This window comes from Eschrichtius robustus, chromosome 8 (assembly GCF_028021215.1).
Source record: "Eschrichtius robustus isolate mEscRob2 chromosome 8, mEscRob2.pri, whole genome shotgun sequence".
In the NCBI taxonomy this organism is placed as follows: Eukaryota; Metazoa; Chordata; class Mammalia; order Artiodactyla; family Eschrichtiidae; genus Eschrichtius; species Eschrichtius robustus.
The window spans coordinates 122,103,116-122,117,387 of NC_090831.1; the positions used below are offsets into that span (position 1 = coordinate 122,103,116).

The 14,272-nt window shown below is 37.4% G+C and overlaps 1 protein-coding gene across 1 annotated transcript in view; it reads left to right on the top strand.

The window, feature by feature from the left end:
* Positions 1-14,272, top strand: part of CNTNAP2 (contactin associated protein 2) — a 1,784,833-nt gene that overhangs the window by 1,091,106 nt on the left and 679,455 nt on the right. Inside the window, exon 13 of the mRNA XM_068550150.1 lies at positions 6,294-6,494. Coding sequence (XP_068406251.1) covers positions 6,294-6,494 — 201 coding nt within the window. The remainder of the gene's footprint in view (positions 1-6,293; positions 6,495-14,272) is intronic.

Here is a 14,272-nt window from a genome sequence, read left to right on the forward strand (position 1 = left end):
ATATATATATTCTTTTTCAGATTCTCTTCCATTATTGATTATAAGATATTGAATGTAGTTCCCTGTGCTGTACAGTAAATCCTTGTTGTTTATTTTATATATAGTAGTGCATCCGTTAATCCCATACTCCTAATTTATCCCTTCCGCCACGCTTTTCCCCTTTGGGAAAGTTTGTTTTCTGTGTCTGTGAGACTGTTTCTGTTTGTAAATTAGTTCATTTGTATTTTTTTTAGATTCCACATATAAGTGATATCATGTGATACTTGTCTTTCTCTGACTCACTTCACTTAGTATGATAATCTCTAGGTCCATCCATGTTGCTGCAAATGACAATATTTCATTCTTTTTATGGCTAATATTCCATTTTATATATATATTATTTTATAATATATATATATAAAATCTTCTTTAGCCATTCACTGATGCACACTTAGGTTGTTTCCATGTCTTGGCTATTGTAAGTAGTGCTGCTCTGAACATTGGGGTGCATGTATCTTTTTGAACTAGAGTTTTTGTCTTTTCCGGATATATGCCTGGGAGTGGGATTGCAGGATCATGTGGTAACTCTATTACACTTGGTTTCTTAATCTCTAATTGAAGAGAGTCAAAATGGATGCTTTCTAAAATGACATTATCTTGATACTATGTAGAACTCAAACTTTTTCACATGAGAACATGGTTTCTTTTAAATGGTAGGCTTCTTCCCTTGGCTGTGTTATCCTGTAAGGCTATAAACATGTAAGCAATTCTTATTGATGCTATAGCATTTCATTGGCAATCCTTGCTCATATCTTCCTCATAGTTGAGGTTCAGTTGTTGATTTGCTGAATCAGGATAATAGCTATTAAGACTTCTATGCTCAAAGAAAGCCACAAACCTAGTTATCAGAATGCAGTTTATGAGTTAGAGAAGAAATTTAAGGATATACAAAATTGAATTCACTAGTTTTATGCAGGAGGCCAAGTTTTACATGCAATATGGAAAATCTTAGGTGAGGCATGTGTTATAGTTGAGCTCCAGTTGTGTCACTCTCAGAGTGAGAGACCCAAGTCATTCCTGTAGAATTGCTGTAACAGGTAATAGGGCTGCTCAGGGATTTGGACTACAAGTGGATGTTGCTGATGCCCGCCTAACAAGCTTTATTCACCATTTTAAATTTAGGTAATTTATAATGTAATATTCCCTTAATTTTAAAGATCATGTCAGAGTTAATATGAATAAAGGTGTAAAAAGCTCCCAGATTGACAAATTGGTCAATAACCAGAACCATGATGCTGCTTGAAAATCAGAAACACTTAGATGCATATTCGGATGTATGGGACACAAAATTTTTTTCCACTGGATTTAGCTCAGATTGGACTTTAATGAAAATGTGCTGTATAAAGACCTGCTCTGTACTGTGAACTTCAGATTATATATGGATAACATGGAAAAGAGTCAAAGAACAGCCATATGCATGATGAAGAAACTGGTTATATTCTGGGAGGAGTAATTCTTTGCTTTTTTCACTGGTCATTTCCTGGCTTTATCGGGCCCTGGTCATAACTCCAGCCGTGCCAGGAATTGAGTTCTCATGAAGTGAATTACCTGAGAATTACAGTTAGGATAAGGATATGGGGTCACTGATACAGGTAGCAGAGGGACCTTTCTAATGTACATATGTCAACACAACTAAGCTGGGTAATCTTGAGGACCCTGTAATTGCCAAGGAGAGGGATGTATTCCCACAGTATGTTCCAGATGCGCCCCAGTATTTGAAACGTATCATTAAATCAGCTATATTTAAAACAATGTACAATGTGACAGTTTTTAAATATGTGATTGCATGATGCGACAGATACTAAGCCCTAAGTAATCACAAAGGCCATTTTCATAACACACTAATACAAAAAGAATATTTGAAATACACTAGCTTATCAATTGCTTCTTCATGAAAACGGACAGTGGCAGAAATTAGAAGTTTCCATATACATTAGTTTTTGTTTGCATTACACACATATCTTACAATACATGCTATATAAACACACTGTGAATATGGGAATAAGATTTTTAATTTTTCCACTTATGATACTAGTGAAGAAAAATCTATACAACCTAACTTTCTTCTAGATGCTGGATATCTACAAAATTGTTAATATCCATTTGTCATTTAAGATTTAATAGCTCCAAAGGAGCCATTGCAATGTGTAATATGCAAGCATTAAAAATTAATTTGCAAGATGCATCAACAGTAATTGTTTTATGCTATCAAAATAGAGCTTATATGTTACCTTTTATAATGCCATGACACTGTAAAAAGTTTTAAATCTTTATAAAGATATATATATATATTATTTTTCAAACCCCTCTGAAGTATAATTTTATTGCAGCAAAGAATAGTATGTCAAAGATTAAGTTAAAGCAAACTACTTTCACTTGCTCCAAACCTTCCAAAGCCAATGGCTTTCCATCTCACTGTAAGGTCGCAATCCACTCATTCTCATTACATTTCTGCCTTCAACTTCTGCTCCTCTCCCCTTTCGTCACTCACTGGCTTTCTTGTATACCTGAAGGACATCCGGAATATTCCAGAATTAGAACATTTGCATTTTCATTCCCTCTGTCTGGAATACTTTTCCCCAGACATCTACATGGCTTGCTGGATAGCTACCTTATTTATTCAAATGTCACTTTCTCAAGGCTTTTATGGTTTCCTCTGTGTTTAAAAATGCAGTCCCCATACACACAGCCTATTCTTCCCTTCCCTGATTTAGTTTTTCTCCTCGCCATTATCACTGGCTAACTATATATATATATGTATTCTTTTAATTTTGCTTATTATCTGTTTTCTGTTCTCCACTAGAATGTAAGAATGTAAGCTGCAAAAATTTATGAATGTTTTTTTTTTTGCTGTGGTTTCCATGGTGCCTAGATCTGTACTGGTCGTATAGTAGGTACATGATAATAATTGTTGAATGAATGAGTGGACTATAAAACAAATATAAAGATATAATGTACAGGGTTTTGATGATGAAATGTGTGTGCTGAGATGGCTGGAACTAGAGTTTAGGGTCAAGAAGTCACCAGGACCAAAATGTTAGAGATTCATCAACATTAACAAATTGGTTAGTCTTTTTAAAATCATTGACAGAGACCATAATGGGTGATCATTTTGTTTTACTTGTTTAATTAATGTTTGCCTTTATGCATGTATTTTGTATATATAAAAGCGTTTATGATATTTAAAGGAGGGTCAGATTAGACTGCTGTTCCATCCAAAGTTAAAGAAAGAGAGGTCTGGAACAGTGCTACAGGACAAGGCTCTTGGTATTTGTTTTAAAAAATTTGTTTTAAAAAAAATTTGTTTTAAAAAAAAAGAGAGAGAAGAAGAAAGAGAAAGAAACAAGGAAGGGAGGGAGGGAGGGAAAAGTAAGTGGTGTCAAACATTTGAGAATTCTATGCCATAGACTTACTGTAACAGAAAAGTGATAGAAGTAACCTAATTCAATTAATGAATTTTTAATTAGGTGAAGGTAAATCTGCAGGTCTGGATATAAATGACAATCAGTTTGTTTTCAGAGTCATGTCAGAAAGGGACAGAATTACCAAAATATATTGTAGCTTTTCTTGTTGTATCAGAGGAGCTAAAGGAAGGCAGTTCTGATCAGGCCAAAGATAAAACTGGAAAAACAATTATCTATAGAAAATGACTACAGGGGACACCATAACTGAACTTCTTTTAATCAATTTAAGAACAGCAAGCTGGAAAGTCTTCTGATAGAGAGGCATGTTGTAACAGATGAAGGGAAATTCTGGCTCAGAGGAATGAAGTGGCCTGTCCACAGTCTCTAAGGATAGTCTCGGCAGAACTTGAACCAAAGTGATTTTTAAAAGTTCCTAGATTAAGTATTTTTATTCTGTTTATTTTTATTAATTCATTCTTCTATTCAACTAATATTTTTCAAGACCTGCTATGTGTCAATTACCATCCTAAACACGTTGCATATAGCACTGAAACAATCCCTGCTTTCTTCCCTTCTAATGGTGGGAGACAGACATTTAAAAATAATTTAAATGTGCCCTAAGATAGAGATAAACGTTATGGAGAAAAGCAAAGCTGGGCAGGTAGATGGAGAGCATCTGTGGTGGGGTGGGACTCGGGAAGGAAAGGTTGTCACTGGAGCTCAGATCTGGAGAAGGAGTGGGCTTGAGGAAAGACGGCTCTAGATTCAGGAAAGAGCAAGTGCGAGTCTCCAAGGAGGCAGAGCCAAAGGAACAAGGGGGAAATTAGTAGGGCGGCAAGGAAGAGCCGGATCTCGGAGGGCCTTTCACTATTCTAAGAACTAGACTTTGTCTGTGAACGAGACTGGGTGCCATGTGAGGACCCTGAGCTGTGTCAAAATCTGACTTGTGCTCGAAAACCTCAGCCTGGCTGATGTGTTGAAGATAGGCGTGAGGGTGCAAGGGTGGAAAGAGGGAACTGGTTAGAGGTTACTGTGGGATACAGGAGAGTGGCTCTGGGGCTTCGACCAGAGCAGTGGTGGGGGGTGGGGTGAGGAATGCCCAGATTCGGAATAATTATTGAAGGTAGAGCAGGTGGGGGTCCCTGACAGGCTGCAGGAGGAGGTGGAAGAAAGGGAAGAGTTGAGGGCGACTCCAAGGCTTTTGTCCTAGAACTGGATGGATGGAGTTGCCATTTCCTGAAATAGGAAGGCCTCAGGAGGGGCAAGTTCAGGACATCTCTCATCTCTCTTAATCTAAAGCTCTCTGTCTCTCTCTCTCCTGTGTGTGTGTCTCTCTTCCTTTGTAATTTATCACTCACCTGTTGAAAAACTAGATTGTATGATGTATACAGTTTTCCACAGCATGGATTTTGCTGTTTCCCTTTGGTGACATTTAACATGTTCCCCTTTCCCCTATATTTTCTAGAAGTTGGCAGGTAGGTCTATAAGCTTGGTGAAATTCATCTCTGAGTTTTGTCCGTACCCCTCCACGTGCAGTGCTGTGTACTTGCCCTCCCCTCCTGATCCCCAGGAGGCACATCTCCTCCGGTTTTACTTGTTATATTAGCGACCGTGAATAATCCTACTTAGATCCTACTAACTTGTTAGAAGTTAAAAAATTTATCATTTAGCCTTCATTTATGAGCTGAAATATTTCCATAAAGAAAGTATTTAGTTACATTACACTTCATATAGCTAAGGTAGACTAAATGCTGGATTCTTTGCCTCTATTTACCAATATTCAAAGTAATGAGTTAGTTATCTAGCATCTTCCAAAATTAGACATTTCTTTTTTTGTACAAACTCATGGAGTTAAATATACTTGCTGTATTTTAATTCATTGCAGGAAATTCTTATTGATGTTAATTAAAATCATCCTCCTTTGGCCCTGGGGTTTTTTGAACCACTCTCTGTCTCCAGTAGTTTGTTTCTGAAGTGACAGTATGTTCCAGGCTCCTGTTATCCATCTCCAGCCCTGAATCAGCCATTTCTCCAGGAGCGTAGTTTTCTCTTAATGGAAAATGGTATTGAGTAATGACCGTCTGGTGCCAGAGGTTGGTCCTTGTTTGGGGACTTTTTCAGTGGACAGAACTAAGACATATATCTACATTTTTAAAAAGATAACATCATCCTGGGTTCATAGTGATGCTTCTAATTCAAATGCAGAACTATATAGGATTATAATTTAATCTCATCAATCTTATATATGCTTCTCCTTTTCACATATTGAAATTTTCAGGGTGCAAAACACCAAGGTAATTACTTATTTGCATCATCCCACATGTGTAGAGCATTTCAATAACAGAGCATGCAGTGTCTAATTATAACTGAAAGGTCAGGGTGAAAAGAATATTTGTTGACAAGATGAGGATGCATATTCTGATTAGAGCAAATGGCATGTACAAAGATCCAGAGGCTTGAGAGCACGTAGTTCATTTAGGAAGGAGCAAATACCGTTCTACAGAAGGAGTGAGGGATTACAGAGTCGGGAAGGCTTTGGAACACCATGGGCCTCACATTCAATGCTGCAGATATTAGAGCATCAACCAGATTCTCAGGCTATTTGGTTTCATTTGCAGGAGGTATCTTGTGTTTGTTTTTAATAAAAAATATTACTTTTCTACTCTGTCTGTATAAGCAGAACTTAAGTGTGAGAAAGGGTAGGGGTTACTTTAAGGATTACTATATTTAGCTCTGTTCTACAGCAGTTCAGGGGAAACACCAGTGAAAGTGTAGCTCACTTATTTTCTGACATTTGAAGATGCATTTGCATACTAATGACCCATTGTCGTGGCATTTTTCTCCCCACAGAGGACAAAGTGTGGACCATAGTGTCTCATGATTTGCAGATGCAGACGACGGTGGTGGGCTACAACCCAGAAAAATACTCGGTGACACAGCTCATTTACAGCGCCTCCATGGACCAGATCAGCGCCATCACCCACAGCGCCGAGTACTGTGAGCAGTACGTCTCCTATTTCTGCAAGATGTCCAGGTTGTTGAACACCCCAGGTAGGCTGAGAATGGAATGTTACTTTTAATTATTGTCTCAGCTGGTGATTGGAATTACCTGAACAGTCCAACAGGTGTGGCGTATTATCTTAACAGTCCAGTCTTCAAAGCATGGGCAGCTGTGAAAGTAAAATATAACCACTTGTTTTTTCTTTCTGGAGAAGGAAGCTAAGAAATACCATTTTTTCAAAAAAATTCCATTGTTTCTAACTTAGCGATTTTAAAATTTTAAATGCATATATGTGTGTGTGTGAGTGCTTCTAGTGCATAATTATCAGTATTTGCTTTGGGCAAAAGTTTATCAAAGCTCCTTGTGAACTTTCAAGTAATTCCCTTTGAGTTCTTCAGTTGTCTCTAACATAGAGATGAAAGAATTCCAAAGGCTGTCTGCAGGTAAATAGCATATAGAGTAGCGATAGAATTTAGAGCTGTTTGTTGTCTGTAGTCATTTAACAGTATCTGTTGGTCTCAAGACGTCTGCCCTCTTTTTTTCATGATGGCTTACTTTTAGCAGCGCTTCAGGACTTGTGCGTGTGTGTGTTGGGGGTAAAGAAGATAGAGTTTACAAAGGGTATCTTTACCACAAGAGCCATACACTCTGGGATTCTTGGCAGTAAATTCATTATGTTGACAGCAAACTAAATCTCTTCGTCTGTAGTATAACATAGAAATAAAGCATGTGCTTTGAGTCAGAGAAACATAGGTTCACACTTTTCAGCCTTGCTGCTTCTCGGGTATGTGACTTTGGGGGAGTTCATTGAACTTCTCTGCCTCAGTTTCTAGTGTCTTTCAGTCAAAGAGGGATCATAATGCCTATTTCAGGGTGACTGTGAGAATTTAATCAGGGAATATACTAAGTTCCTGTTATAAGTCTTGATGCACTTAAGGACTTAATAAAGAGCAAATAGTATATTGATGATTTTTTTATTATTAAACAACTTTGGAAGTGGCATTATGTCAGAGACCAAGGGACTGTTTGATGCCCCAAATTAGTGTTGTATTGGAGCCAGTGTTGTAGGGAGTCACAGAGAAGAGTTATAAGCAAAACAGTATATAATGTTTTGAAGATTTAAGTGCTTTTATGTGCAAAGCCTTGTGCTAAAATTACAGACATGTGTAACCTATGAACTCTAAGAAAGTAAAATCTGTAAAATATGAAAATGATTGGTTCAGACAATTAGTGCTTCTGCTATTTGGAGAAAGAAGACATGACTGTGGCTGGGATGTTGAAGTGATGCTTCATTAAAGAGGTCGAAAGACAATTCGAGGTTGGTGAGAGTAAACAAGAGTCTGGAAGACAGAATACGAATGACCTTTCAGGCCACGGTGAGAAGTAGTTTAGCAGAAGCAGAGATCGTGTCAAAGAGCAGTAAGAAATAAGGTTGGAAAGTAAAAATGGGAGAAACTGTGGAGGAAATTAAATGCGATGCTGAGAATTTTCCCTGGAGGCCCATGCTTCTCAGGTTTTAGTGTGCATGCGAATAACCCGGAGGCATTAATGAGACACAAACTGCTGGGCTTCGTTCCTTGAATGTCTGATTCAATAGGTCTGAGGTGGGGCTCCAGAATTTTCATTTGTAACGAGTGTTTTGGACTGAATTGTGTCCCCCAAAATTCACACGTTGAAGTCCTAATCCCTAATGTGACCGTATTTGAGATAGGGCTTTTAGGAGATAATTAAGGTTAAATGAGATTGTAAGGTTGGATTCCTAATCTGACTGAATTGGTGGTTTATAAAAAGAGGAAGAGTCAGGAAGAGCACTCTCACCAGAAACCAAACTGGCCAGTACCTTGATCTTGGACTTACAGCCTCCGGAACTGTAAGAAAAGAAATGTCTGCTGTTTAAGCCACTCAGCCGATGGTATTTTGCTATGGCAGCCTGAGTGTGCTAGTGCAATGTGTTCCCGGGTGATGATGGTATCGCTGGTCTAGAGACCACTGTGAGAACCATAGCTGTGGGCAATGGAAATCCCTGAAGGTCCCTACAACTGTTATTCTATCCACCTTCACTTATTTCAGCCTTTTATTTTATTTTTACTGGATCCTGTTTCCAGTGTTAAGAAAAGTCAACCAACGATTCTAGAAAATCCGGAGCACTAGGCACAGCTAATGAATCCCATCAGCTTGTCTGCCCTCAGTTTCGTGAGTGAGCACTCCTTGCGGAAGTTCCTTCCAAAGATTCCAGTCCTGGAGGGGATGGTGTGAGGGAAAACTGCTGGCCAGAAAAATAACTTGGTACCATCAGCTTTGTTTTCTTTATTTTCTTCCATTCTTCTGTTAAACTCCAAAGTCAACTTTTACTGTTTGAATTATTGCTCTCGTGGTTAAAAAACACAATGCAACCTCCAAATAAGTTTATCTTACAGTTCCAGGCACCAGGAGAATTAGGCTAGAGGTAAGAGAAACAGTTTGCTTTTAGCGGTTCTGGTCTTGTAGTTCATTCCTTCCCTTCCCTCATTGGTACACTCTGTGCCTTCCCCCAGCCACCAAGAAGCCTCACACACTTATTACCCTCCTTTTGGAAACACAGGATGTCCAAAACCATCAGGAAACAGGATAAATTTGTTTTTAAAAATACTTGCATTACGTTTTCTCATAAGCTAAACACACTTCTCTTCAACCTCCAGACACCTTTTCAGAGGAAGAACTACTAAACTGAAATCAAGAGTGAATTGTTAATCTGTACAATAAGCACACTTCTTTCCTTGTGTTTGCAGACATTTGAAGGTTATTCTTGTACTTACTAAACTGTGCATTGAAAATCATGTTATCGTATGCTTCTTGCCTTTGGGGACACCCTCCATGCATCAAATTTTTACTCACATAGGATCGGACTTAATAAATGTTTGCTGACTGGAATGAAATGACAAATATATTGTTTTAAATATTTCCTCATTCAACCTTCAGTCAGTTGTTTTTAAACAAGTGTGTACATCACAATTTTCAGGTTGCTCGTCACAATGCTGATTCCCGTGATTCTGACTCGGGAGAACTTGGTTGGGGCACAGGAATGTTTGCTTTTAACAAACATCCATGCATCATTCTGTGAAACATACAGTGAAAAATACCATCTTTAATTTATGGCATGAGGTCTCTCATCTTGGATTTTAAGGCTTCAGTCCTCTGTGTGGGAGAAGATTAAAGGGAATATTAGAACTTGTCTGACCAACTGAAATAAAATGGCATACATAACTACCTGTTCCTCCAGCTAAAATAAATTGGCGTAGTGGTGTTTTAAAAATCCTTTTCGTAGACTAACTATTGTAAAGTGAATTTCAGCCTACTCTTCTTAGTCATTTTTCATATCCCAATTTCTATTTTCAGGGTTAATTAATCCGTAGACAGCTGAGGCAAGGAAAAGGAGTGGTTGATATAGCAAGTTTTCCTGTATTACTGTATTCTGTATATGTCCAAGTATGAAAGAATACAAATCTTTAATTTGCTATTTTAAGGAGCTGATGTTTTCTGTAATTGGTTTTTTCCCTCCTTCCTGGTAACATTCCATTTTAAATATCCATTTACTCATTCTTAACTAAGGTTGAATTATATTGGAACTTCTGTAGTAGTACTTGTGACATCTGTTTGAATACAAAGTATATTCATTATAGTCATGGCAATTAAAATGGATATCAAATGGGTTTGTAATAGCTATGTACTTAAAATGTTATTCTTTGTTTTAAGAGCCTTACCCTGAAGAGTTCATTTGGGGCTCTGTAGTTGCTAATGATACTTATGATAAAGAGTTGATTTTACATGTATATGGACCTCATTTTTATTTTGATAAATCTTTGGTTGTACCACACCATTAGCTAACAAATGTAGATTTACTCATTAATGGTTTCTCACAACTTTTACAAGGATAGTAATATATGACTTACAATGTTATCACTTTTTAAAAAATTTATTTATTTATTCATTTCTTTGGCTGCGTTGGATCTTCATTGCTGCACGTGGGCTTTCTCTAGTTGCAGAGAGCAGCGGCTACTCTTGGTTGCGGTGTGCGTGCTTCTCATTGAGGTGGCTTCTCTTGTTGCAGAGCACGGGCTCTAGGCACGTGGGCTTCAGTAGTTGTGGCACGCAGGCTCAGTAGTTGTGGCTCACGGGCTTAGTTGCTCTGTGGTGCGTGGGGTCTTCCCGGACCAGCGTTCAAACCTGTGTCCCCTGCATTGACAGGCAGATTCTTAACCACTGCGCCACCAGGAAAGTCCCATCACTTCTTTTTATTACTACAAAATTTTTAAACGGAATCAATTTTAAAGTAATGCTTTTGCCATTCTTTATGGTCATATCTATCCTTGCAATGTAACTATTAATTCAGTTGTCCTTAATCAACTTTACAAAAGACACAGAACAAAGACAAGGTTATTTTATTTCATACCAATTTGAAAATAAACAAATTAATTCTACTCAAATGGAAAAAAAAACAGCAACCATTAATAACTATCCAAAACCACAAGGATGTTAACATGTTTTATATTTATATACCCAGAACTGCAAATATACTGATATCTGAACTTAATGAAAGGCAGAAATCTTTAAACAATGAAATCTACTTCTGAAAACAAATACCTCAAGAACTTAAATTTGATAAATTAGACACCAGGAGAAAGTATATTAGATCCCACTTGAGTCAAGACTTAGTCAACAATCCTAATGCTTTTAAATGGCAAAAGTATTTCTCTATATTTGGATAAGACCTATTAGCCTGATTTCACATGCTTATTTGTGTATTTTAGATGCACTCTTGTCATGTATGTATTTTACAAAACTTTATACTTTGTAATTAAGCATTTTCTTCTGAAGTATTTATTCCCTACATATATAAATATTTAATTATAGAGAGATAAAATTGATATGTTTCCTATTTTTCTGGCTATATTTAGTGTTGATTTCATTTGTTCCCAGTGCTTCTTTTCATCGTGCCATGTAGTTTTGTTCTCATAAGTCATAGTTTTATTGCTTCTTTTTTGGAAAGAAACAATACAAATTATCCATCCTTTTGGGAAGTTTACTATTAGATTTTGTATCTATTGAAAAGGAGTTATGGTCACAATTTTTACCTGTTAAGTAAGCTGTGTAAAATTCAATATACTTTAATGATACTGAACTGTGATTTAGTGGCATCCAAAAGACAAGAAAACATGACTCTGGCATTGTAACTTACAACCTGTTTTTAGAAAAAAATTCTAAACTTTGGTGAAGCTATCAAAAAAGTGAATTTTCAGCTTGTGATGTGCATTATAAGAAACTATGATGTTTAACTCTTGAAACAACATAGATAAAACATTGCTCAACTGCAACTAAAGACTGGCATTTTCCGTGAATGAGTTTCATTGTGACTAGTCAGTATGTTAACCAAAAGCTTAATCATTTATCTAATTAATTATTATGTTAAATAATTGTAATGAAATTAGAGGATACAATTAAATGGGACAAGCAATGAAGATAGTAATAACTACAAGGTAAAATTAGAAAATTAAATCTAGCAATATTCTACACCCAGGCAACTGGCATCTTCATAGAGGACCCTGTAGTTAAAAGGGACAGAATGGTCACAGGGGAGAGTAGAGACTGTTTCAGCAGTGTGGGTAGGAGTTGATCAAAGTCTCGGCTGGAATAATGGATGAGATAATCAATCCATATATATGTATTGTTTCTTGTGTATCAGGAATTGTGATATGTAGGATGAGATGTGAAGGATTCATTTGAGTTAACTAAGAAAAAAATGGCAGGGGGACATCTAGGTTTGAGATGTGAGAATGTGCAGTAATTCTGAGATGCAGGTCAAGGAACACAGGACTTTGAAGGAAATGAGAGAGGTCAGAGTGGCTGCAGCAGAGAACGTGAGGGTGAGAGAGAGGAATCAGACTGAGGAGATCAGTCCAGAGTCTCTGAGTGATGGTAAGGGTTTCACTCCAAGGGCAAAGGAAATCGTTGTAAGTAAGGGTATTCTGGCTGTGATGAGGAGGATAGAATCCAGGAAGGGCAGAGTTTGTATGATGGACCATCTGGTACTATGTAACAGGAGTACAGAGGAGACTGGATGACCTGTAGGTTCACTGGGAATTAGGAGGAAAGACGGTTTTAAGTTTAGACAGTAGAATGAACAGGATCTGTGATTGCGTATATGTAGAGTAACTTTAGGGGAAGGGAAAATGCAGTCTTCCCATGTACCCAGGGGTAAAGGTAAAATGGATGACTATGAACAGTTGTAAAGCCTTCAAAAGATGACTCAAAGAGGTCATGGGAGGTGCAAGAAAAGAACAGAAGGAAAGAAAACACTAATTTGAAAAAGTAATTTAAGGAGTGGATGCTGCTGACTAAAGGGACTGAGAAGTAATGCTCAGAGCAGCAGGGAGAGAAGCCAATCAGGAAAGCCTTGTAACGGGGAAGCGAAGGGAAGTGTGTGTTCAACCATCAGCAGGCACAAAACAAAAACAGGGAAACTGAGATGTGGCCAGTGGTGAGACATCAGAGAAGGAAGTCAGCCCCTGGCTTTCGCTGTTGCGAGGCCACTGGAGTTTCACGTCTGTGGGGTCTGCTGGGTGCAGCCACTGAAGAATGAATGGGAAAAGGAAACAAGTGAAGGTTTTCAAAAAGTTCCATGGTAAAGGGATGGCTATATATAGAATTGCTGCTTAACCGGAGGGCAGAGAGGGTTTGGGGTTTATAAGGATGAGGGAGTTATGAGTAAGTTTATAAATGTAGGAGGCAGCGAAGAGGATGAAGCTAAAGGTATAAGACAGATAAGGAACGTAATAGGTCCCACGAGAGAAAAGAGAGTATGGAATTTGCCTTGGCAAAGAATGAACACCTGCTCTGAGAAAGGAGGTAAAGAAAAAGGTAGAGATTTCCATTAAATTCTATTGACCAATACCACCCGTGATATTTTATCTCATTTAACTATCAAAGTTACGCAAAGTAGATTTTATTCTCTCCATTTTGCAAACACAGGGCTCAAAGAGGTGAATAAACTCACTGAACGTCACTACAGCTGGAAGCGGGCAAGCTGGGGTTCAAATGCAAATCTGTCCTACTATAAACCTTTTTTTCTGACACATTAAGAAAGTGTGAACATGTAGAGAGGTCAGTGTGCTGCCACCAAAGTGAGGATAGAACTAAGCCCAGCAGTATCTGTACCCACCCCATCTCTTCAACCACCATGAAAGAACATTTTCCCTCTTGGCATTTACTTTTTCTGTCTATGATTAGAAATACTCTTTGTCAAGTGGCCTTGGGTCAAATCCAATATTTTGATTAATAAACTAATCTTAAGGTCAGATTTATTGAGGATAGCTTGTCTGACTTCTACTGAAAGTGTACTCATTTCAAGTTGCCAACATTTTGAGCTTTAAGGTGAGACTTTGAAGAACATTGACCTTCTATAGCATGATAAAGATTGTTTTTATTGCTGCCATTTTATTTTGTGAGTGCCTATGTGTGTGTAGCTTCATTTTTTAATGACTAAAATAGAAATAAATGAGAACTTTAAAGTTATCCTATATCACTCTGTAGAATTTGAAAATTGTCTCTTCGTGTGCTTAAATCAAACTTTTTTGGTTGTACATAATCTTGATAATTATACATTTTAATGACATCATAAAGTGAGGATAAACCTAATTGGTCAGATTCGATAAATTATGTTTTTATTAATCATTTTTAATTGAAGTATAGTTAATGTACAGTATATTAGTTTCAGGTTTATAGCAAAGTGAGTCAGTTATATATACTTATATATATATATTCATTCATATATATATATTCTTCTTCAGATTCT